The following is a 26,272-nucleotide window of genomic DNA, read 5'->3' on the forward strand; positions in this document are numbered from 1 at the left end:
CAGGGATCTCCCATCAATACCAGGGATCAGAGATCTCCCATCAATACCGGGGATCAGAGATCCCCCATCAATACCAGGGATCAGAGATCTCCCCATCAATACCGGGGATCAGGGATCTCCCATCAATACCGGGATCAGAGATCTCCCATCAATACCGGGGATCAGAGATCCTCCCATCAATACCAGGGATCAGAGATCTCCCATCAATACCGGGGATCAGAGATCTCCCATCAATACCGGGGATCAGAGATCTCCCATCAATACCGGGGATCAGAGATCTCCCATCAATACCGGGATCAGAGATCTCCCATCAATACCGGGGATCAGAGATCTCCCATCAATACCAGGGATCAGAGATCTCCCATCAATACCAGGGATCAGAGATCTCCCATCAATACCAGGGATCAGAGATCTCCCATCAATACCAGGGATCAGAGATCTCCCATCAATACCAGGGATCAGAGATCCCCCATCAATACCGGGGATCAGAGATCTCCCATCAATACCAGGGATCAGAGATCTCCCATCAATACCAGGGATCAGAGATCCCCCATCAATACCAGGGATCAGAGATCTCCCATCAATACCGGGATCAGAGATCTCCCATCAATACCGGGGATCAGAGATCTCCCATCAATACCGGGGATCAGGGATCTCCCATCAATACCGGGGATCAGAGATCTCCCATCAATACCGGGGATCAGAGATCTCCCATCAATACCGGGGATCAGAGATCTCCCATCAATACCGGGGATCAGAGATCCCCCATCAATACCAGGGATCAGAGATCTCCCATCAATACCGGGGATCAGAGATCTCCCATCAATACCGGGGATCAGAGATCCCCCATCAATACCGGGGATCAGAGATCTCCCATCAATACCGGGGATCAGAGATCTCCCATCAATACCGGGGATCAGAGATCTCCCATCAATACCAGGGATCAGAGATCTCCCATCAATACCGGGAATCAGAGATCCCCCCCCATCAATACCGGGGATCAGAGATCTCCCATCAATACCGGAGATCAGAGATCTCCCATCAATACCGGAGATCAGAGATCTCCCATCAATACCGGGGATCAGAGATCTCCCATCAATACCGGGGATCAGAGATCTCCATCAATACCGGGGATCAGAGATCTCCCATCAATACCGGGGATCAGAGATCTCCCATCAATACCGGGGATCAGAGATCTCCCATCAATACCGGGGATCAGAGATCTCCCATCAATACCGGGGATCAGAGATCTCCCATCAATACCGGGGATCAGAGATCTCCCATCAATACCAGGGATCAGAGATCTCCCATCAATACCGGGGATCAGAGATCTCCCATCAATACCGGGGATCAGAGATCTCCCATCAATACCGGGGATCAGAGATCTCCCATCAATACCGGGGATCAGAGATCTCCCATCAATACCAGGGATCAGAGATCCCCCATCAATACCGGGGATCAGGGATCTCCCATCAATACCGGGGATCAGAGATCTCCCATCAATACCGGGGATCAGAGATCTCCCATCAATACCGGGGATCAGAGATCTCCCATCAATACCGGGGATCAGGGATCTCCCATCAATACCAGGGATCAGAGATCTCCCATCAATACCGGGAATCAGAGATCCCCCCCCATCAATACCAGGGCTCAGAGATCTCCCATCAATACCGGGGATCAGAGATCTCCCATCAAGACCGGGGCTAAGAGATCCCCCCCATTAATACTGGTGATTCGAGGAAAGGGAACTTAACATCTTAAAAAGAATGGGACCTCAGGAGAGGCCCCCATCACCCCGGCGCTCCATAATAACGTTCACTGGTAAACCAGGAAACCTTGCGGGCGAGCATGGGCAGGGCGCTGTCCGTGCACTCACAGTGATTCTCTGTTGACGAGACGTACGTGAGAAGCAGGAGCGCCAGGTTTTCCAGCACATTGGAGGAGAAGTTGATGAAGCAGAGCGGGTGGTACCAGGGGCCGGGCGAGGGGGCGCGGCAGTAGTGGTTCCAGTACGCCACGCCGACCAGCAGACGAGGCGCCGAGTGCAGCCCGATGCAGAACCGCCAGACATAGCGCTGAGGCGTCTCCCCTCCAATGGCAGCACTGATAGACGGGAGGTAGTTGGGGACCTGAAAAAATAAAGAGGGGCTTTTATATCCAGAGGACTAGAGTACAAGGGGGTAGAAGTTATGCTGCAGCTGTACAAAGCCCTGGTTAGACCACACCTGGAGCACTGGGAGCAGTTCTGGGCACCACACCTTAGGAAGGATCTATTGGCCTTGGAGGGAGTGCAGCGTAGGTTTACCAGAATGATACCCGAACTTCAGAGGTTAAATTACGAGAGATTAATTACGCAAATTAGGTTTGTATTCTCTGGAATTTAGAAGGTTATGGGGTGATCTGATCAAAGTTTTCAGGGTATTTAGGTGAATAGATAGGGTAGAGAGAGAAACTATTTCCGCTGGTTGGGGATTCTAGGACTAGGGGGCACAGTCTAAAAATTAGAGCCAGACCTTTCAGGAGTGAAATTAGGAAACACTTCTACACACAAAGGGTGGGAGAAGTTTGGAACTCTCTTCCGCAAACGGCAATTGATGCTCGATCAATTGTTAATTTTAAATCTGAGATTGATAGATTTTTGTTAACCAAAGGTATTAAGGGAAATGGGGCAAAGGCGGGTATATGGAGTTGAGGTTGCAGATCAGCCATGATCTCACTGAATGGCGGAACAGGCTCAAGGGGCTGAATGGCCTCCTCCTGTTCCTATGAGGAGAGCTAGAATTTGTGTCCATTAATCACGCTTGTTGGTCACGCTTTTAAGCCCATATTTACAATTGTAAATTGCGATAGCAACATTTCCCGTTCAATTTTACTATGTCAACTGTCACGGTGTAGTTGCCTCCTCTGGCCACTAGGTGGAGCAAGTCGCTCTCTCTCAACTCCACCAACTTCTTGTATGTAAAAATAAGAACATAAGAAATAGGAGCAGGAATAGGCCACTCGGCCCCTCGAGCCTGCTCCGCCATTCAATAAGATCATGGCTGATCTCGGGCTCAAAGCCACTTCCCTGCCCGCTCCCCATAACCCTTCACTCCCTTATCTTGCAAAATATTATATTCATAGATGTAATAGAAGTGTTTAAAATGATGAAAGAATGGGAGAGGCTAGATAGAAGCAGACTGCTCCCAGTGGTTGAGGGGTCTAGAACGAGGGGTTATCGAATAAGGATTACATTTGGAACAGAAGCGTGGAGAAACCTCTTGATACATTTACCCACCCTGTTCCCATAACTCTTTATCCTCTTTTCCTGCATCCACCTACCCAATCAAACCTTGAATGATGACACACTTTCTGACTCAACAACTAACCTTGGGAGTGAATTCCAGTCTCCCAACTCTCTCTGAAGAGATTTCTCCTGCCCTCAGTTGTAAACCTCTTGCGTTTAACCTTTGGCCCCTCGTTCTAGACCCCTCAATTACTGGAAAGGTCTGCTCTGGGGAACACAGGAACATGAGGAGGGTATTCAGCCCCTCGAGCCTGTTGCACCATTCAATAAGATCGTGGCTGATCTATATCTTAATTCCAGCCATCCGCCTTGGTGCCGTAACCCTTAACACCTGTTACTCAGCAAAAATCGAGCAATCTCAGTTTTGAAATTTTCAATTGACCCCCAACCTCAAAAGTTTTTTGGGGTTGGGGGGGGGGGGGGGGGGGGGGGGGAAAGAGAGTTCCAGATTTCCACCACCCTTTGTGTGAAGAAGTGCTTCCTGACATCACCCCTGAATGGCCTGTCTCTAATTTTAAGGTTCTGCCCCCTTGTTCTGGACTCCCCCCACCAGAGGAAATAGTTTCTCTCTCGACCCGATCGAATCCTTTAATCATCTTAAACACCTCGATCAGATCACCCCTTAATCTTCTAAACTCGAGGGAATACAAGCCCAGTCTGGGCAACCTGTCCTCGTAATTTAACCCTTTTAGCCCCTTTTCTACACCCTGTCCCATCCTTTCATAATTTTAAACACCAGTAGAGGTCCTTAAGATTATGAAGGGGTTCTTTAGGGTAGGACATAGAGAAGGTGTTTCCACTTGTGGGGAGACCAGATCTAGGGGCCATCGATATAAGACAGTCACTAATAAATCCAATCGGGGATTCAGGAGAAGCCTCTTTACCCAGAGAGTGGTGAGAATGTGGAACTCGCTGCCACAGGGCTGGATGGGGTGCCAATCAAGCGGGCTACTTTGTCCTGGATGGCGTTGAGCTTCTTGAGTGTTGTTGGAGCTGCACTCATCCAGGCAAGTGGAGAGTATTCCATCACACTCCTGACTTGTGCCATGTAGATGGTGGAAAGGCTTTGGGGAGTCAGGAGGTGAGACACTCACCGCAGAATACCCAGCCTCTGACCTGCTCTTGTTACCACAGTATTTATGTGGCTGGTCCAGTTAAGTTTCTGGTCAATGGTGAACCCCCCAGGACGTTGATGGTGGGGGGTTCGGCGATGGTAATGCCGTTGAATGTCAAGGGAAGGTGGTTAGACTCTCGCTTGTTGGAGATAGTCATTGCCTGGCACTTCTGTGGCGCAAATGTTACCTGCCACTTATCAGCACAAGCCTGAATGTCGTCCAGGTCTTGCTGCATGCGGGCATGGACTGCTTCATTATCTGAGGAGTTGTGAATGGTGCTGAACACTGTGCAGTCATCAGCGAACATCCCCATTTCTGACCTTATGTTGGAGGGAAGGTCATTGATGAAGCAGCTGAAGATGGTTGGGCCTAGGACATGGCCCCGAGGAACTCCTGCAGCGATGTGCTGGGGCTGTGATGATTGACCTCCAACCACCACAACCATCTTCCTTTGTGCTAGGTATGACTCCAGCCAGTGGAGCGTTTTCCCCGATTCCCATTCACTTCAGTTTTACTAGGGCTCCTTGATGCCACACTCGGTCAAATGCTGCCTTGATGTCAAGGGCAGTCACTCTCACCTCACCTCTGAAATTCAGCTCTTTTGTCCATGTTTGGGCCAAGGCTGTAATGAGGTCTGGAACCGAGTAGTCCTGGCGGAACCCAAACTGAGCATCAGTGAGCAGGTTATTGGTGAGTAAGTGCTGCTTGATAGCACTGTCGACGACACCTTCCATCACTTTGCTGATGATTGAGAGTAGACTGATGGGGCGGTAATTGGCCGGATTGGATTTGTCCTGCTTTTTGTGGGTAGGACATACCTGGGCAGGTTTCCACATTGTCGGATAGATGCCAGTGTTGTAGCTGTACTGGAACAGCTTGGCTAGAGGCGCTGCTAGTTCTGGAGCCTGGGTGATCAGCAGAAGGTTTCCTTGCCCGTGCTTGATCAGAAGCCATGAGACTTCAGGAGGTCCAGAGTCAATATTGAGGACTCCCAGGGCCACTCCCTCTCAACTTATACCACAGTGCCGCCAACTCTGGTGGGTCTGTCCTGCCAGTGGGGCAGGACATACCCAGGGATGGTTCCTAATTTCACTTCTGAAAGGTCTGGCTCTAATTTTTAGACTATGCCCCCTAGTCCTAGACTCCTCAACCATCGGAAATAGTTCACATACACAGGATATACGGCACAGAAACAGGCCTTTTGGCCCAACCAGTCCATGCCAGTGTTTATGCTCCACTCGAGCCTCCTCCCGTCTTTCCTCATCTAACTATCAGCGTAACCCTCTATCCCCTTCTCCCTCCTGTGCTTGTCTAGCCTCCCCTTAAATACATCGATACTATTCGCTTCAACCACTCCCTGTGGTAGCGAGTTCCACATTCTCACCACTCTCTGGGTAAAGAAGTTTCTGCTGAATTCCCTATTGGATTTCTTGGTGACTATCTTATATTGACGGCCTCTAGTTTTGCTCTTCCCCACAAGTGGAAACATTCTCTCTGTATCCACTCTATCAAAACCTTTAATAATTTTAAAGACCTCTATTAGGTCACCCCTCAGCCTTCTCCTTTCAAGAGAAAAGAGACCCAGCCTGTTCATCCTTTCCTGATAGGTACACCCTCGCATTTCTGGTATCATCCTTGTAAATCTTCTCTGCACCCTCTCCAGTGCTTCTATATCCTTTTTATAATATGGCTTCTCTATCAGTTCCCCTTAATATCTTGAAAACTTCGATCAGATCGCCCGTTAATTCCAGGGAATGCAACACACATCAAATCTGCCGGAGCTGCAGTTACGCCCCACCGGCCCTCACCTTGCAGTGTGTCGCCCCACCGGCCCTCACCTTGCAGTGTGTCGCCCCTCCGGCCCTCACCTTGCAGTGTGTCGCCCCACTGGCCCTCACCTTGCAGTGTGTCGCCCCACCGGCCCTCACCTTGCAGTGTGTCGCCCCTCCGGCCCTCACCTTGCAGTGTGTCGCCCCACTGGCCCTCACCTTGCAGTGTGTCGCCCCGCCGGCCCTCACCTTGCAGTGTGTCGCCCCACCGGCCCTCACCTTGCAGTGTGTCGCCCCTCCGGCCCTCACCTTGCAGTGTGTCGCCCCACCGGCCCTCACCTTGCAGTGTGTCGCCCCACCGGCCCTCACCTTGCAGTGTGTCGCCCCACCGGCCCTCACCTTGCAGTGTGTCGCCCCACCGGCCCTCACCTTGCAGTGTGTCGCCCCACCGGCCCTCACCTTGCAGTGTGTCGCCCCACCGGCCCTCACCTTGCAGTGTGTCGCCCCACCGGCCCTCACCTTGCAGTGTGTCGCCCCGCGGCCCTCACCTTGCAGTGTGTCGCCCCGCCGGCCCTCACCTTGCAGTGTGTCGCCCCTCACCTTGCAGTGTGTCGCCCCTCCGGCCCTCACCTTGCAGTGTGTCGCCCCGCCGGCCCTCACCTTGCAGTGTGTCGCCCCGCCGGCCCTCACCTTGCAGTGTCGCCCCACCGGCCCTCACCTTGCAGTGTCGCCCCACCGGCCCTCACCTTGCAGTGTGTCGCCCCGCCGGCCCTCACCTTGCAGTGTGTCGCCCCTCACCTTGCAGTGTGTCGCCCCGCCGGCCCTCACCTTGCAGTGTGTCGCCCCGCCGGCCCTCACCTTGCAGTGTGTCGCCCCGCCGGCCCTCACCTTGCAGTGTGTCGCCCCACCGGCCCTCACCTTGCAGTGTCGCCCCCACCGGCCCTCACCTTGCAGTGTGTCGCCCCACCGGCCCTCACCTTGCAGTGTCGCCCCACCGGCCCTCACCTTGCAGTGTGTCGCCCCGCCGGCCCTCACCTTGCAGTGTGTCGCCCCGCCGGCCCTCACCTTGAAGTGTGTCGCCCCACCGGCCCTCACCTTGCAGTGTGTCGCCCCACCGGCCCTCACCTTGCAGTGTGTCGCCCCACCGGCCCTCACCTTGCAGTGTGTCGCCCCACCGGCCCTCACCTTGCAGTGTGTCGCCCCACCGGCCCTCACCTTGCAGTGTGTCGCCCCACCGGGCCTCACCTTGAAGTGTGTCGCCCCTCCGGCCCTCACCTTGCAGTGTGTCGCCCCTCACCTTGCAGTGTGTCGCCCCTCCGGCCCTCACCTTGAAGTGTGTCGCCCCGCCGGCCCTCACCTTGCAGTGTGTCGCCCCACCGGCCCTCACCTTGAAGTGTGTCGCCCCACCGGCCCTCACCTTGCAGTGTGTCGCAGTTGTCTCCTCGAAGTTAAACAGCACCGACCAAACCACACAGAAGACGAAGCCGAAGAGCGGGCACATCACCGTGCCGACGGCCAACGTCGTGAACCTGAGCCGCAGCAGGCCCGGGTCTTTATCCAGCGGCAAGAACAAGGGCAGCATCCTGAAAATTACAGCACGGAAATCAGCTCTGTTATACAAACAGTCCCCAGACAGACACCACCCGCCCAGACATCTCCGGCAGTACTGAGGGAGCGCCGCACTGTCGGAGGGGCAGTACTGAGGGAGCGCCACACTGTCGGAGGGGCAGTACTGAGGGCGCAGCGCACTGTTGGAGGGGCAGTACTGAGGGAGCGCCGCACTGTCGGAGGGGCAGTACTGAGGGAGCGCCGCACTGTCGGAGGGGCAGTACTGAGGGAGTGCTGCACTGTCGGAGGGGCAGTACTGAGGGAGTGCTGCACTGTCGGAGGGGCAGTACTGAGGGAGCGCCGCGCTGTCGGAGGGGCAGTACTGAGGGAGAGCCGCGCTGTCGGAGGGGCAGTACTGAGGGAGCGCCGCACTGTCGGAGGGGCAGTACTGAGGGAGCGCTGCACTGTCGGAGGGGCAGTACTGAGGGAGCGCCGCACTGTCAGAGGGGCAGTACTGAGGGAGCGCCGCACTGTTGGAGGGGCAGTACTGAGGGAGTGCTGCACTGTCGGAGGGGCAGTACTGAGGGAGTGCTGCACTGTCGGAGGTGTCATCTTTCGGATGAGACGATAAACTGTCCCAATGCTTCATGCGGTCACTAATGACCCCAGGACACAACTCCAAGAGCAGGCAGTCCAGGCCTCTAATCCATCTCAACCAACACCATTAAAAAGTAGAACTGGTCATTCCTCTTGCTGCCTGCGGGATCTTGCTGTGTGCCACCTAGCTGTCACATTCAGCTGCAAAACAGATCCTGCGCTTCCAAGTTATTCAGTGGATGAAGCACTTTTGAGATGTTCTGACGTTATATGGAGTTATATGAATGCAAGTATTTATAGTACCAGACGGGAGTGAATCGCTCCAGTGTGTACTCTACATGTACAGGAGCCGAGACACACACGGGTCGCACAGTACCAGGCGGGAGTGAATCGTTCCAGTGTGTACTCTACATGTACAGGAGCCGAGACACACACGGGTCGCACAGTACCAGGCGGGAGTGAATCGTTCCAGTGTGTACTCTACATGTACAGGAGCCGAGACACACACGGGTCACACAGTACCAGGCGGGAGTGAATCGTTCCAGTGTGTACTGCACATGTACAGGAGCTGAGACACACACGGGTCACACAGTACCAGGCGGGAGTGAATCATTCCCTTTTACCCGGTGTATTGTACGTGCACAGGAGCTGACATGAGATAAGAGATTATGCGCGCCATCAAATAAAGAAAATACGACCACGTTTATTCAGCACATACTGATGTGGAAACATCTGGAAGGCTCTGTTCACATGATGAAGCGTGCAGAAGCAGTGTTGTTTTGTGGACAAGCACAATGACAATGTCCTGCACACTGCAACAGGTGAATGAAGTTAATCTGAAGATTTAATCACTGAAGACTCAGCGACTTGCCATTTTCCAGCTCATCCGAAACTCTGCTGTCCCGTGCCCTAACTCACACCCAGTCCCGTTCACCCATCACCCCCTGTGCTCACTGCCCCGTGTCCTAACTCGCACCAAGTCCCGTTCACCCATCACCCCCTGTGCTCACTGCCCCGTGTCCTAACTCGCACCAAGTCCCGTTCACCCATCACCCCCTGTGCTCACTGCCCCGTGTCCTAACTCACGCCCAGTCCTGTTCACCCATCACCCCCTGTGCTCACTGCCCCGTGTCCTAACTCACACCCAGTCCCGTTCACCCATCACCCCCCCTGCTCACTGCCCCGTGTCCTCACTCGCACCCAGTCCCGTTCACCCATCACCCCCTGTGCTCACTGCCCCGTGTCCTAACTCACACCCAGTCCCACTCACCCATCACCCCCCGTGCTCACTGCCCCGTGTCCTAACTCACACCCAGTCCCCTTCACCCATCACCCCCTGTGCTCACTGCCCCGTGTCCTAACTCACACCCCGTCCCGTACACCCATCACCCCGTGCTCACTGCCCCGTGTCCTAACTCATACCCAGTCCCGTTCACCCATCACCCCCTGTGCTCACTGCCCCGTGTCCTAACTCACACCCAGTCCCGTTCACCCATCACCCCGTGCTCACTGCCCCGTGTCCTAACTCACACCCAGTCCCGTTCACCCATCACCCCCTGTGCTCACTGCCCCGTGTCCTAACTCACACCCAGTCCCGTTCACCCATCACCCCCTGTGCTCACTGCCCCGTGTCCTAACTCACACCCAGTCCCGTTCACCCATCACCCCCGGTGCTCACTGCCCCGTGTCCTAACTCACACCCAGTCCCGTTCGCCCATCACCCCGTGCTCACTGCCCCGTGTCCTAACTCACACCCAGTCCCGTTCACCCATCACCCCCTGTGCTCACTGCCCCGTGTCCTAACTCACACCCAGTCCCGTTCACCCATCACCCCCTGTGCTCACTGCCCCGTGTCCTAACTCACACCCAGTCCCATTCACCCATCACCCCGTGCTCACTGCCCCGTGTCCTAACTCGCACCCAGTCCCGTTCACCCATCACCCTGTGCTCACTGCCCCGTGTCCTAACTCACACCCAGTCCCGTTCACCCATCACCCCGTGCTCACTGCCCCGTGTCCTAACTCACACCCAGTCCCGTTCACCCATCACCCACTGTGCTCACTGCCCCGTGTCCTAATTCACACCCAGTCCCGTTCACCCATCACCCCCTGTGCTCACTGCCCCGTGTCCTAACTCACACCCAGTCCCGTTCACCCATCACTCCGTGCTCACTGCCCCGTGTCCTAACTCGCACCCAGTCCCGTTCACCCATCACCCCGTGCTCACTGCCCCGTGTCCCGACTCACACCCAGTCCCGTTCACCCATGACCCCGTGCTCACTGACCCGTGTCCTAACTCGCACCCAGTCCCGTTCACCCATCACCCCGTGCTCACTGCCCCGTGTCCTAACTCACACCCAGTCCCGTTCACCCATCACCCCCTGTGCTCACTGCCCCGTGTCCTAACTCACACCCAGTCCCGTTCACCCATCACCCCCTGTGCTCACTGCCCCGTGTCCTGACTCGCACCCAGTCCCGTTCACCCATCACCCCCTGTGCTCACTGCCCCGTGTCCTAACTCACACCGAGTCCCGTTCACCCATCACCCCCTGTGCTCACTGCCCCGTGTCCTAACTCACACCGAGTCCCGTTCACCCATCACCCCCTGTGCTCACTGCCCCGTGTCCTAACTCACACCCAGTCCCGTTCACCCATCACCCCCTGTGCTCACTGCCCCGTGTCCTAACTCACACCCAGTCCCGTTCACCCATCACCCCCTGTGCTCACTGCCCCGTGTCCTAACTCACACCCAGTCCCGTTCACCCATCACCCCCTGTGCTCACTGCCCCGTGTCCTAACTCACACCCAGTCCCGTTCACCCATCACCCCCTGTGCTCACTGCCCCGTGTCCTAACTCACACCCAGTCCCGTTCACCCATCACCCCCTGTGCTCACTGCCCCGTGTCCTAACTCACACCCAGTCCCGTTCACCCATCACCCCCTGTGCTCACTGCCCCGTGTCCTAACTCACACCCAGTCCCGTTCACCCATCACCCCCTGTGCTCACTGCCCCGTGTCCTAACTCACACCCAGTCCCGTTCACCCATCACCCCCTGTGCTCACTGCCCCGTGTCCTAACTCACACCCAGTCCCGTTCACCCATCACCCCCTGTGCTCACTGCCCCGTGTCCTAACTCACACCCAGTCCCGTTCACCCATCACCCCCTTTGCTCACTGCCCCGTGTCCTAACTCACACCCAGTCCCGTTCACCCATCACCCCCTATGCTCACTGCCCCGTGTCCTAACTCACACCCAGTCCCGTTCACCCATCACCCCCTATGCTCACTGCCCCGTGTCCTAACTCACACCCAGTCCCGTTCACCCATCACCCCCTATGCTCACTGCCCCGTGTCCTAACTCACACCCAGTCCCGTTCACCCATCACCCCCTATGCTCACTGCCCCGTGTCCTAACTCACACCCAGTCCCGTTCACCCATCACCCCCTGTGCTCACTGCCCCGTGTCCTAACTCACACCCAGTCCCGTTCACCCATCACCCCGTGCTCACTGCCCCGTGTCCTAACTCACACCCAGTCCCGTTCACCCATGGCCCCCTGTGCTCACTGCCCCGTGTCCTAACTCACACCCAGTCCCGTTCACCCATCACCCCGTGCTCACTGCCCCGTGTCCCAACTTACACCCAGTCCCGTTCACCCATCACCCCCCGTGCTCACGGCCCCGTGTCCCAACTTACACCCAGTCCCATTCACCCATCACCCCCCTGTGCTCACTGCCCCGTGTCCTAACTCACACCCAGTCCCGTTCACCCATCACCCCCTATGCTCACTGCCCCGTGTCCTAACTCACACCCAGTCCCGTTCACCCATCACCCCCTATGCTCACTGCCCCGTGTCCTAACTCACACCCAGTCCCGTTCACCCATCACCCCCTATGCTCACTGCCCCGTGTCCTAACTCACACCCAGTCCCGTTCACCCATCACCCCCTATGCTCACTGCCCCGTGTCCTAACTCACACCCAGTCCCGTTCACCCATCACCCCGTGCTCACTGCCCCGTGTCCTAACTCTCACCCAGTCCCGTTCACCCATCACCCCCTGTGCTCACTGCCCCGTGTCCTAACTCACACCCAGTCCCGTTCACCCATCACCCCCTGTGCTCACTGCCCCGTGTCCTAACTCACCCCGAGCCCCATTCACCCATCACCCCGTGCTCACTGCCCCGTGTCCTAACTCGCACCCAGTCCCGTTCACCCATCACCCCGTGCTCACTGCCCCGTGTCCTAACTCACACCCAGTCCCGTTCACCCATCACCCCCTATGCTCACTGCCCCGTGTCCTAACTCACACCCAGTCCCGTTCACCCATCACCCCGTGCTCACTGTCCCGTGCCCTAACTCGCACCAAGTCCCGTTCACCCATCACCCCCTGTGCTCACTGCCCCGTGTCCTAACTCACACCCAGTCCCGTTCACCCATCACCCCCTGTGCTCACTGCCCCGTGCCCTAACTCGCACCAAGTCCCGTTCACCCATCACCCCCCGTGCTTCCTGACCTACATTGACTCCTGCTCCCAGAAAATCTTAGATTTAAAATTCTCATCCTCATGTTCAAATCCCTCTGTGGTCTCGCCCCCTCCCTATCTCTCTGACCTCCTCCAACCCGACAACCAACCTCTCCCCGGAATCTCCGTTCCTCTGGCCTCTTGCGCATTCCTGTCCCCCCTTACTTTGGCTCCACCATTGGCGGCCGTGCCTTCAGCTGCCGAGGACTTAAGCTCTGAAATTCACTCCCTAAACCTCTCCGCCTCGCTACCTCGCTCTCCTCAAGTCATACCTCTTTGACCAAGCATTCTGGTTGATTGCGGTTCTGTGAAATCCCTTGGGATGTTCTTCCACATTCACAGTGTCATATAAATGCAAGTCGTTCTAATTCACCATCAACAAGGATACCAGGAACATCGAGCAGGGAGAGAAGAAGAGGGGAGAAGGGTTCAAACTGCAGGGGACACAATTAAAAATGTGGAAGTTAGGAAGTTCACTGAAAGAGGAATGGAGTTGTGGAATAAGGTCCCAGGGAAAGACATGGACGTGACAAGGGTGCAGAGATTTACTAGAATGGTACCAGTGATGAGGGATTCCGTTACATGGAAGAGACTGGGGAGTCTGGGATTGTTCGCCTTAGAGCAGTGAAGGTTAAGGGGAGATTTGATAGAGGTGTTCAAAATGATGAGGGGTCTAGACAGAGAAAATAAAAAAACAGACTTACATTTCTACAGTGTCCTTCACGGCCACCGGACGTCCCAAAGCGCATGACAGCCAACGCAGCGCTTTTTGAAGTGTAGTCACTGTTGTAATGTAGGAAATGCGGCAGCCAATTTGCGCACAGCAAGCTCCCACAAACAGTAATGTGATAATGACCGGATAATCTGTTTTAGTGATGTTGGTTGAGGGATAAATATTGGCTCCAGGACATTGGGGAGAACTCCCCCTGCTCTTCTTCGAAATAGTGCCAGGGAATCTTTCACGTTGTGAGAGAGCAGACGGGGCCTCAGTTTAACGTCTCACCAGAAAGACTGCCCCTCCGACAGTGCGGCGCTCCCTCAGTACTGCCCCTCCGACAGTGCGGCGCTCCCTCAGTACTGCCCCTCCGACAGTGCGGCGCTCCCTCAGTACTGCCCCTCCGACAGTGCGGCGCTCCCTCAGTACTGCCCCTCCGACAGTGCGGCGCTCCCTCAGTACCCGCCCCTCCGACAGTGCGGCGCTCCCTCAGTACTGCCCCTCCGACAGTGCAGCACTCCCTCAGTACTGCCCCACCGACAGTGCAGCGCTCCCTCAGTACTGCGCTCCCTCAGTACTGCCCCTCCGACAGTGCGGCGCTCCCTCAGTACTGCCCCTCCGACAGTGCGGCGCTCCCTCAGTACTGCCCCACCGACAGTGCAGCGCTCCCTCAGTACTGTCCCGGGCCCCGGCTCTGCGGCCTAGCGAGCAGTGGGGAGCCTGGGCCTCGCCTAATTGCCGCGCCGGGTGGCGGTGCTCAGGAGGCGGTCGGCGCTTCAACACAAACAAGCCGCGACAGGCGGCTGAAGTAAGAAAGGCCCCGAGCCCGGGGAGAGAAATTACATTTCAGCAAATCAAATAATAATAAACCCGAGCGAAGCGAGCGGCTTCCGAGACCCCGGCTCCAAAACCCGGGATCAAGGGAAAGGGGCCTGGGATAGAGGGAGGGGCTGCAACAGGGGGCGGGGCCTGGGATAGGTGGGGGCCTGGGGGAGGGGCCAGGGATAGAGGGAGGGGACAGGGGGCGGGGCCTGGGATAGAGGGCGGGGCCTGGGATAGAGGGGGGGGCCTGGATGGGGGGGCCTGGATGGGGGCGGGGCCTGGGATAGAGGGAGGGGCCTAGATGGGGGGATAGGGGGAGGGGACAGGGGCGGGGCCTGGGATGGGGAGGGGCCTGGGACAGGGGGAGGAGCCTGGGATGGGGGAGGGGCCAGGGACTGGGGGAGGGGCCTGGGATAGAGGGCGGGGCCTGGGACAGGAGGAGGGGCCTGGGATAGAGGGAGGGGTCTGGGGAGGGGGAGAGGCCTGGAATAGGGGGGGCCTAGGACAGGGGGAGGGGCCTGGGATGGGGAGGGGCCTGGGACAGGTGGAGGGGCCTGGGATGGGGGAGGGGCCTGGGATAGGGGAGGGGCCGGGGATAGAGGGAGGGCCTGGGACAGGGGGAGGGGCCTGGGATGGGGAGGGGCCTGGGATAGAGGGAGGGGCCTGGGACAGGGGGTGGGGCCTGGCACAGGGGGCGGGGCCTGGGATGGGGGGGCCAGGGGCAGGGGGAGGGGCCTGGGGTGGGGTGGGGCCTGGGATAGAGGGAGGAGCCTGGGACACGGGGTGGGGCCTGGAACAGGGGGTGGGGCCTGGGATAGAGGGAGGGGCTTGGGATAGGGGGGGCCTGGGGCAGGGGGAGGAGCCTGGGATGGGGAGGGGCCTGGGATAGGGGGTCCTGCGACAGGGGGAGGGACCTGGGATGGGGAGGGGCCTGGGATAGGTGGAGGGGCCTGGGATAGAGGGAGGGGCCTGGGATAGAGGGAGTGGCCCGATTTAGGGGGGGCTGGGACAGGGGAGGGGCCTGGGATGAAGAGGGGCCTGGGGCAGGGGGCAGGGGGCGGGGCCTGGGATGGGGGAGGGGCCAGGGGGCAGGGCCTGGGATAGGGGATGGGCCTGGGATAGAGGGAGGTTGCCTGGGACAGGGGGATGGGGCCTGGGATAGGGGGAGGGGCCTGGGATAGAGGGAGGGGCCTGGGACAGGGGGAGGGGTCTGGGATGGGGAGGGGCTTGGGATAGGGGGCGGGGCCTGGGATAGAGGGAGGTGTCTGGGAAGGGGGAGGGGCCTGGAATAGGGGGGCCTGGGACAGGGGCAGGGGCCTGGGATGGGGAGTGGCCTGGGATAGGGGAGGGGCCGGGGATAGAGGGAGGGGCCTAGGACAGGGGGAGGGGCCTGGGACAGGGGGCGAGGCCTGGGAGAGGGGGAGGGGCCTGGGAGAGGGGGAGGGGCCTGGGATAGGGAGGCCTGGGACAGGGGGAGGGGCCTGGGATGGGGAGGGGCCTGGGATAGTGGGAGGGGCCTGGGATAGAGGGAGGGGCCTGGGACAGGGGGTGGGGCAGGGTGCGGGGCCTGGGATAGGGGGGCCTGGGGCAGGGGGAGGGGCCTGGGATAGAGGGAGAGGCCTGGGATAAGGGGGCCTGGGACAGGGGGAGGAGCCTGGGATAGAGACAAGGCCTGGGACACGGGGTGGGGCCTGGGACAGGGGGCGGGGCCTGGGATAGAGGGAGAGGCCTGGGTTAAGGAGGCCTGGGACAGGGGGAGGAGCCTGGGATGGGGCGGGGCCTGGGATAGGGGGGCCTGGGACAGGGGGAGGGGCCTGGATGGGGGGCCTGGGATAGAGGGAGGGGCCTGGGACAGGGGGAGGGGCCTGGGAAAGGGGGGCCTGGGATAGGGGTGCTGGGACAGGGGAGGGGCCTGGGATGAAGAGGGGCCTGGGACAGGGGGAGGGGCCTTGGATGGGGGAGGGGCCAGGGACAGGGGGAGGGGCCTGGGATAGGTGGAGGGGCCTGGGATAGAGACAGGGCCTGGGACACGGGGTGGGGCCTGGGACAGGGGGCGGGGCCTGGGATAGAGGGAGAGGCCTGGGATAAGGGGGCCTGGGACAGGGGGAGGCGCCTGGGATGGGGCAGGGCCTGGGATAGGGGGGCCTGGGACAGGGGGAGGGGCCTGGATGGGGGGGCCTGGGATAGAGGGAGGGGCCTGGGACAGGGGGAGGGGCCTGGGATAGGGGGGCTGGGACAGGGGAGGGGCCTGGGATGAAGAGGGGCCTGGGACAGAGGGAGGGGCCTTGGATGGGGGGGGCCAGGGACAGGGGGAGGGGCCTGGGATAGGTGGAGGGGCCTTGGATAGAGGGAGGGGCCTGGGGCAGGGGGAGGGGCCTGGGACAGGTGGAGGGGCCTGGGATGGGGAGGGGCCTAGGATAGGGGGAGGGGCCTGTTATAGAGGGAGGGGCCAGGGATAGAGGGAAGGGCCTGTGATAGTGGGAGGGGCCTGGGACAGGGGGCGGGGCTGGGATGGGGCGGGGCCTGGGTCAGGGGGCGGGGCCTGGGCAGGGGGGGCCTGGGGTGGGGAGGGGCCTGGGATAGGGGGAGGGGCCTGGGATAGAGGGAGGGGCTTGGGACAGGGGGAGGGACCTGCGACAGTGCAGGGCCTGGGATAGGGGGAGGGGCGTGGGATAGAGGGATGGGCCTGGAATAGATGGAGGGGCCTGGGATAGAGGGAGAGGCCTGGTATAAAGGGAGGAGACCGGGATAGAGGGAGGAGCCCGGGATAGAGGGAGGGATCTGGGATAGATGGAGGGGCCTGGGACAGGGGGAGGGGCCTGGGATGGGGAGGGGCCTGGGATAGGGGGAGGGGCCTGGGAAAGTGGGGGCCTGGGACAGGGGGAGGGGCCTGGGATGGGGGAGGGGCCTGGGATAGAGGGAGGGGCCTGGGACAGGGGAAGGGGCCTGGGATAGAGGGAGGGGCCTGGGACAGGGGGAGGGGCCTGGGATGGGGAGGGGCCTGGGATAGGGGGAGGGGCCTGGGACAGGGGGAGGGGCCTGGGATGGGGAGGGGCCTGTGATAGGGGGAGGGGCCTGGGATAGAGGGAGGGGCCTGGTATAGAGGGAGGGGCCTGGGATAAAGGGAAGAGACCGGGATAGAGGGAGGAGCCCGGGATAGAGGGAGGGGCCTGGGATAGATGGATGTGCCTGTGACAGGGGGAGGGGCCTGGGATAGTGGGGAGGGGCCTGGGACCGGGGGAGGGGCCTGGGATAGAGGGAGGGGCCCAGGATAATGGGAGGGGCCTGCAATAGTGGGAGGGGCCTGGGATAGAGGGAGGGGCCCGGGATAGAGGGAGTGGCCTGGGATATAGGGAGGGGCCCGGGATAGAAGAGGGAGGCCCGGGATAAAGGGAGGAGACCGGGATAGAGGGAGGAGCCTGGGATAGATGGAGGGGCCTGGGACAGGGGGAGGTGCCTGGGAAAGAGGGCGATGCCTGGGACAGGGGGAGGGGCCTGCGATAGTGGGGAGGGCCTGGGATAGAGGGAGAGGCCTGGGACAGGGGGAGGGGCCTGGGATAGGGTGAGGCCTGGGAAAGGGGAGGGGCCTCGGATAGGGAGAGGGGCCTGGGACAGGGGGGTGGGGCCTGGGAGAGGGGGATGGGGCCTGGGATAGGGGGAGGGGCCTGGGATAGAGGGAGGGGCCTGTGATGGAGGAGGGGCCAGGGACAGGGGGCAGGGCCTGGGATAGGGGAGGGGCCTGGTGTGGTAAACCACTGTTATACCTGCCTGTGTGTGTGTTTGTATTCCACTGTGTACATGCCTGTACATGCCTCGGCTGACTCCTCCCACGAGTCCAGGTATAAAGGTGACTGCTCCACAGTCCCTCTGTATTCTGGACTGGTCGACCACACGAGGCACACCTTCATTCTCTTGTTAATAAAAGCCTGTTAGTTACTCGCTTAACCTCAGTCTTTTGAGTAATTGATAGCGCATCAATTTTATTCACAAGATTTTTTATAATGGAGAAGATCCTCACACCAGCATGCCTGGACTTAGACCATCGGGAGGCGGACGCATCCACCAAGCTTGCTCACTGGCTTAAGTGCTTTGAAAGATTCCTGATCGCCTCCGCTGCAACGGTCAAATCGGATGAGGACAAACTGGGTGTCCTGACCTCCAAAGTGAGCCACCGAGCGTACTCGGTCATCCAGGACGCGACCTCGTACACGGCTGCTCTCAAGCGCCTCAAGGACCAGTACACGCGCCCAGTGAACGAAGTGTACGCCAGGCACCTCCTGGGGAGTCGTAAACAACAACCTGGGGAATCGACTGAGGAATACCTTCAGGCACTGTCTGTGCTTGGCCGGGCCTGTGGTTGTAAGGATGTAAAGGCCGCCGTGTACACAGAGGAACTTATCCGGGACGCTTTTGTAGCGGGCCACAGGTCCAATTACACCCGACAGCGACTGTTGGAGCAGAGTGACCTCGACCTCAACAAGGCCTCTGAACTCGCACTATCATTGGACGCAGCCTACCGGGGCATGGACGCCTACTCCTCTGCACCGTGGACGCCGCGGGGAACGACAGCCTGGGACACGGTAGGACCGTCTCATAGCGCCGTGCCACCCCAGCCACATCCCAGCAACGGCCCAACTACCGCAGCAGTGTCCCAAGGCCAGAAATGCTACTTCTGTGGCCAGGCCAAACACCCCAGAGCGCGCTGCCCGACGAAAAATGCGATCTGCTCGGGCTGCGGGAAGAAGGGACACTACGCCAGCATCTGCAGGGCCAAAGCCACCCCGAACCCCAGCAGCGCCGCGTGTGGGCCGTGCGGGCCGCCATCTTGGGCCTCCCCAGCCATGTGCGAACCACCGGAACAGCAGCCATTTTGGACGCCTCCAGCCACATGGGGATCATGGACGCCACCATCTTGGACGCCAGCCGGGACGCAGCAGGCCCCCAACACCACCTCATCTGATACCCGCAGCGACACACCGACCCCTACGCTGGCCTCCGTTACGCTGGACCAAGCGAGACCGCACCAACTGGCCCGGTCCACAATGGACATTAAGGTAAATGATCACGAAACAACCTGCCTTTTTGACTCTGGGAGCACGGAGAGCTTCATCCACCCCGACACGGTGCGGTGTTGCTCTCTTCCAGTCCTGCCTGCACACCAGCGGATTTCTATGGCCTCCGAGTCCCAGTCGGTGGACATTGGCGGCTACTGCGTGGTGACACTCTTAGTAGACGGGACTGTGTACGATAATTTTAAACTTCTGGTCCTGCCCCACCTCTGCGCTGCCGTTCTACTGGGGTTAGATTTTCAGTGCCACCTTAAAAGTGTTACGATGGCGTACGGTGGACCCCTCCCCCCACTCACAGTCCGCAGCCAGCAGCTTCCAAATTGCCCGCTGCGCACCAGGTGCAACCTCTCCACACTCAGAGTCACCCCCCCCCCCACTGTTTGCTAACCTCACCCCCGACTGTAAGCCCATCGCCACAAAGAGCAGGCGATACAGTGCCGGGGACAGGGTTTTCATTAAAACCGAAGTGGAGCGGCTCCTGAAGGAGGGGATTATCGAGGGCAGCACCAGCCCCTGGCGAGCCCAGGTTGTGGTCGTTAAGACCGGCGAGAAGCAGCGCCTGGTCATCGACTACAGCCAGACAATAAATCGCTACACCCTGCTGGACGCTTACCCACTCCCCCGCATAGCTGATATGGTCAACCAGATTGCGCAGTACCGCGTCTTCTTGACCATTGACCTGAAATCAGCGTACCACCAGCTCCCTATCCGCCCTGAGGACCGCCAGTATACTGCCTTTGAGGCAAACGGCCGCCTCTATCACTTCCTTAGGGTTCCCTTTGGCGTCACCAACGGGGTCTCTGTCTTCCAAAGGGAGATGGACCGGATGGTCGATCAAAATGCGTTGCAGGCCACTTTCCCATATCTGGACAATGTGACCATCTGCGGCCATGACTTGCAGGACCATGACGCAAACCTCGAAAAATTCCTCTGCACCGCCCAACTCCTGAACCTGACGTATAACAAGGAGAAGTGCATATTCCGCACAACCCGCCTCGCCATCCTTGGCTGTGTTGTGGAACACGGAGTCATCGGTCCCGACCCCGACCGGATGCGTCCCCTTATGGAACTCCCACTGCCCCACTGCCTCAAGGCCCTGAAGAGGTGCCTAGGGTTTTTCTCCTATTACGCCCAGTGGGTCCCCTACTATGCGGACAAGGCCCGTCCGCTGATCAAGTCCACCTCTTTTCCCTTGACGGCAGAGGCCCGCTTAGCCTTCCACCGTATCAAGGAAGACATTGCCAAAGCCACCATGCACGCAGTGGACGAATCCATCCCCTTCCAGGTGGAAAGCGACGTGTCCGACTTTGCCCTGGCCGCTACCCTTAATCAGGCGGGGAGACCCGTGGCCTTCTTTTCACGAACCCTCCAGGGCCTGGAGACCAGACACTCCACTGTTGAGAAGGAGGCCCAGGCTATTGTGGAGGCTGTGCGTCATTGGAGGCACTACCTGGCCGGAAAACGATTTACCCTGCTCACTGACCAGCGTTCAGTTGCTTTTATGTTTTAACAACAAGCAGAGGGGCAAAATCAAAAACGACAAGATCTTGGAGGTGGAGAATCGAACTTTCCACCTACAATTACGAGATCTTGTACCGGCCCGGGAAGCTCAATGAACCCCCGGATGCTCTATCGCGTGGCACCTGCGCCAGCGCGCAGATCGATAGACTGCGGGCCCTCCACAATGACCTCTGCCACCCGGGGGTCACCAGGTTCTTCCACTTCATCAAGGCCCGCAACCTGCCTTACTCCATTGAGGAGGTCAGGACCATGACCAGGAACTGCCAAGTCTGCGCTGAGTGCAAACCGCACTTTTATAGACCAGACAGGGCTCACCTGATAAAAGCCACTCGCCCCTTCGAGCGCCTGAGCGTTGATTTTAAAGGGCCTCTCCCCTCCTCCGACCGCAATGTGTACTTCCTCAACATTATTGATGAGTACTCCCGTTTCCCGTTCGCCATCCCCTGCCCGGACATGACCAGTGCCACGGTCATTAAATGTCTGAACGACCTCTTCACCCTGTTCGGTTTCCCCAGCTATATCCATAGCGACCGGGGCTCATCGTTTATGAGTGACGAACTCCGTCAGTACCTGCTCGCTAGGGGTATTGCCACAAGCAGGGCCACCAGTTACAACCCCCGGGGGAACGGACAGGTGGAAAGAGAGAATGCGACAGTTTGGAAGGCCGCCCTGCTAGCCTTAAAGTCTAGGGGCCTTCCGACCTCCCGCTGGCAGGATGTGCTCGCCGATGCACTCCATTCTATTCGGTCACTGCTCTGCACTGCCACTAACGCCACCCCTCATGAGAAAATGTTTGTCTTCCCAAGGAAGTCCACATCGGGGACATCACTACCGCCATGGCTGACGTCCCCAGGGCCGGTCCTACTGAGAAGACACGTGAGGACCCATAAAACGGACCCCCTGGTCGAGAGGGTCGACCTCCACCACGCCAACCCCCAGTATGCTTACATTACGTACCCGGACGGGCGGGAGGACACAGTCTCCATACGAGACCTCGCACCCTCGGGGGCCCCAGTAACCCACTACCCACTACCACCCCCCCCCCCCACGATCCAATATCCAACCCCATGAGACGGCATGCCTGGGCCCCGCGACCCGCTTGACACCCACGAGGACTACACACCAGTGCCCCAGCCTACGCGGGACTCAACGCCGGAAGCTTCACTACCCCTGCCGTCGCCACGTCGATCACAGCGGCAGACAAGAACTCCGGAGAGACTCCAATACGCAAACTTTTAATACACTTCACCCGCCGGACTCATTTTTAACAAGGGGTGAATGTGGTAAACCATTGTTATACCTGCCTGTGTGTGTGTTTGTGTTCCACTGTGTACATGTCTGTACATGCCTCGGCTGACTCCTCCCACGAGTCCAGGTATAAAGGTGACTGCTCCACAGTCCCTCTGTATTCTGGACTGGTCGACAACTCGAGGCACACCTTCATTCTCTTGTTAATAAAAGCCTGTTAGTTACTCGCTTAACCGCAGTCTTTTGAGTAATTGATAGCGCATCACCTGGGATAGAGGGAGGGGCCTAGGTCAGGGGGCGGGGCCTGGGACAGGGGCCTGGGATGGGGCCTGGGACAGAGGGAGGGGCCTGGGACAGGGGGAGGGGCCTGGGAAAGGGGGGGCCTGGGACAGGGACAGGGGCCTGGGATGGGGAGGGGCCTGGGATAGGGGGAGGGGCCTGGGATAGAGGGAGGGGCCTGGGACAGGGGTAGGGGCCTGGAATAGGGGGGGCCTGGGACAGGGGCCTGGGATGGGGAGGGGCCTGGGACAGGGGGCAGGGCCTGGGATTCAGGGAGGGGCCTGTGATAGTGGGAGGGACCTGGGACAGGGGGAGGGGCCTGGGATGGGGAGGGGCCTGGGACAGGGGGTGGGGCAGGGGGGGCTGGGATGGGGAGGGGCCTGGGATAGGGGGAGGAGCCTGGGATAGAGGGAGGGGCCTGGGACAGGGGTGGGGCCTGCGACAGGGGGAGGGACCTGGGATAGAGGGAGGGGCCTCTGACAGGGGAGGTGCCTGGGCTAGAGGGAGGGGCCTGGGATAGAGGGAGGGGCCCGTGATAGAGGGAGTGGCCTAGGATAGAGGGAGGGGCCTGGGATAGAGGGAGGGGCCTGGGATAGAGGGAGGAGCCTGGGACAGGGGGAGGGGCCTGGGACAGGGGGAGGGGCCTGGGATAGGGGGCGCCTGGGACGGGGGGGCCTGGGATAAGGGGAGGGGCCTGGGACAGGGGGAGGGGCCTGGGATGTGGAGGGGCCTGGGACAGGGGGAGGGGCCTGGGATGGGGAGGGGCCAGGGGGAGGGGCCTGGGATAGAGGGTGGGGCCTGGGATAGAGGGAGGGGCCTTGGGATGGGGAGGGGCCTGGGATAGGGGAGGGGCCTGGGACAGGGGGAGGGGCCTGGGACAGGGGTAGGGGCCTGGGAATGGGGGGCCTGGGACAGGGGGAGGGGCCTGGGATGGGAAGGGGCCTGGGATAGGGGAGGGGCCTGGGATAGAGGGAGGGGCCTGGGACAGGGGTAGGCGCCTGGGACAGGGGGAGGGGCCTGGGATGGGAGGGCCCTGGGACAGGGGCGGGGCCTGGGATAGAGGGAGGGGCTGGGATAGGGGGGGCCTGGGACAGGGGTAGGGGCCTGGGATGGGGAGGGGCCTGTGATAGGGGGAGGGGCCTGGGATAGAGGGAGGGGCCTGGGACAGTGGGGGGGCCTGGGATAGGGGGGTCCTGGGGCAGGGGGAGGGGCCTGGGATGGGGCGGGGCCTGTGATAAGGGGGGGCCTGGGATAGAGGGAGTGGCCTGTGATGGGGCGGGGCCTGATTTAGGGGGGGCTGGGGACAGGGGGAGGGGCCTGGGATAGAGGGAGGGGCCTGGGATAAAGGGAGGAGACCGGGCTAGAGGGAGGAGCCTGGGATAGAGGGAGGGGCCTGGGATAGATGGAGGGGCCTGGGACAGGGGGAGGGGCCTGGGATAGTGAGGAGGGGCCTGGGACAGGGGGAGGGGCCTGGGATAGAGGGAAGGGCCGGTGATAGTGGGTGGGGCCTGGGACAGGGGGAGGGGCCTGGGATAGAGGGAAGGGCCTGTGATAGAGGGAGGGGCCTGGGACAGGGGGCGGGGACTAGGACAGGGGGAGGGGCCTGGGATAGAGGGAAAGGCCTGTGCTAGAGGGAGGGGCCTGGGACAGGGGGAGGGGCCTGGGACAGGGGGAGGGGCATGGGGAGGCTCAGCTGCTCCAATATCTTAATTAATGCAATTTGTAAAAATACTAAACCTCATTATTTTTTTCTCTATAATTAGTTTTAATCTATTTATATTTTATGTGTATATATTTCATTAATAATTTATGTATTTATTAATCTAGGGCTATTCAATTACATTTTTTATATATAACTATTTTTTTTATTCATTTTTATGAGACGTGGGCGTCGCCAGCAATGCCAGCATTTATTGCCCATACCATGTTCCAAGAATTGGCCTTAAATTGGTATCCAACAAATTAGACAAGGGGGAGGAATCCTAGAGAAACACAGTTCCTGTGCCGGCTCTTTGAAAGAGCTAACCAGTTTGTTTTTTGTTCCTGGGATGTGGGCATCGCTGGCAATGCCAGCATTTATTGCCCATCCCTAGTTGCCCGCGAGAAGGTGGTGGTGAGCCGCCTTCTTGAACCACCTTGTCCTTGTGGTGAAGGTGCTTCCACAGTGCTGTTAGGGAGGGAGTTCCAGGATGTTGACCCAGCGACGATGAAGGAACGGCCGATATATTTCCAAGTCAGGATGGTGTGTGACTTGGAGGGGAACTTGGAGGTGGTGGCGTTCCCATGCGCCTGCTGCCCTTGTCCTTCTACGTGGAAGAGGTCGCGGGTTTGGGAGGTGCTGCCGAAGAAGCCTTGGCGAGTTGCTGCAGTGCATCTTGTAGATGGTCCACACTGCAGCCACGGTGCGCCGGTGGTGGAGGGGGAGACAATCGAGCTGGCTGCTTTGTCATGGATGGTTTATTTACATTCATTTGATTATATATAGGTATTTATTTAAATTATTTATTGGTATATGTGGTTACTTACATTTATTTGTTTGTCTATTTGCAATAGAATTAGTTATTTACTTACGTCTATCTCATTACTTATTTAATTCTCTGTATTTACTCGTGAATTCCCTGTGACATTGCACTCACGGAGCCAGGACTGAAAACAGCCTTCAGTTACTAGGGGATTAAAAGGACAGGGGATAGTTCAGCACGGTTTTGCAGACATAAATTCAGTCCCTATTTTGAAGTTGTGCATTTTGACCTTATTTTTACACATATTACTGTTACAAATTCCTACACCCATGCTTATAACACAAACTGCCTGTAAACCTGTCACGCTGGTCACACCTTCTCGGTGGTGAAGCTGCAGCGCCTCTACTGGGCAAAGGGTGTAATTGCACTGTGACCGTTTACATAGAATCCAGAAGTGCCTGTGTGGGGGCAGGAAAGGAGGCCATTATTGGAGATGGGCTGCCCGCATTCAAACATATAGGACCGGACCCACAAAGAGCAGTGCAAAGATTACACATCGGATGATGCAATTATTATATCCCACATGGTGCAATCTTCACACACTGCATGGTGCAATGGTTACACACTGGGAGTTGCAATGGTTACACACTGGGAGTTGCAATGGTTACACACTGGGAGTTGCAATGATTACACACTGGGAGTTGCAATGGTTACACACTGGGAGTTGCAATGGTTACACACTGGGAGTTGCAATGGTTACACACTGGGAGTTGCAATGGTTACACACTGGGAGTTGCAATGGTTACACACTGGGAGTTACAATGATTACACGCTGGGAGTTAAGAACATAAGAACATAAGAAATAGGAGCAGGAGTAGGCCAATCGGCCCCTCGAGCCTGCTCCGCCATTCAATAAGATCATGGCTGATCTGATCCTAACCGCCAATCCACTATCACAGAACCATCTCCTGAATCTAACAGAATTAGACACATGAAATAGGAGCAGGATCAGGCTACACGGCCCCTGGGCCCGCTCCGCTACCCACAGGGCCATGACCGATCCGAACCAAGACTCATGTCCAAATTCCTGCCCGCTCCCCGTAACCCTTAATTCCCTTTACTTCTAGGAAACTGTCTATTTCTGTTTTAAATTTATGTAATGATGTAGCTTGCAATGATTACACACTGGGAGTTGCAATGGTTACACACTGGGAGTTGCAATGGTTACACACTGGGAGTTGCAATGATTACACACTGGGAGTTGCAATGATTACACACTGGGAGTTGCAATGGTTACACACTGGGAGTTGCAATGGTTACA

At 58.6% G+C, this 26,272-nt stretch overlaps 2 protein-coding genes across 2 annotated transcripts in view; one reads left to right on the plus strand and one right to left on the minus strand.

Moving 5' to 3' along the window:
• The window catches only part of LOC147112181 (rho-related GTP-binding protein RhoG), an 87,728-nt gene that overhangs the window by 3,732 nt on the left and 57,724 nt on the right, over positions 1-26,272 (plus strand). The window lies entirely within an intron of this gene.
• pgap2 (post-GPI attachment to proteins 2) lies at positions 1,791-13,937 on the minus strand. The gene is made up of 3 exons (XM_085998322.1): positions 13,540-13,937; positions 7,588-7,753; positions 1,791-2,129 (listed from the first exon to the last, which is right to left on the minus strand). Coding segments are annotated over exons 1-3 (507 nt in total). The 5' UTR covers positions 13,542-13,937.

This window comes from Somniosus microcephalus, chromosome 10, assembly GCF_052327205.1.
Source record: "Somniosus microcephalus isolate GS21.2 chromosome 10, FLI_Smic_1.0, whole genome shotgun sequence".
In the NCBI taxonomy this organism is placed as follows: Eukaryota; Metazoa; Chordata; class Chondrichthyes; order Squaliformes; family Somniosidae; genus Somniosus; species Somniosus microcephalus.

What these genes read in the sequence shown, in the direction of transcription:
- pgap2 (XM_085998322.1), bottom strand. An exon ending in CAACTGCGACACACTGCAAG is followed by an intron (nt 2,130 to 7,587) that starts GTGAGGGCCGGT and finishes TTATTTTTTCAG; the next exon opens with GTCCCCAACTACCTCCCGTC.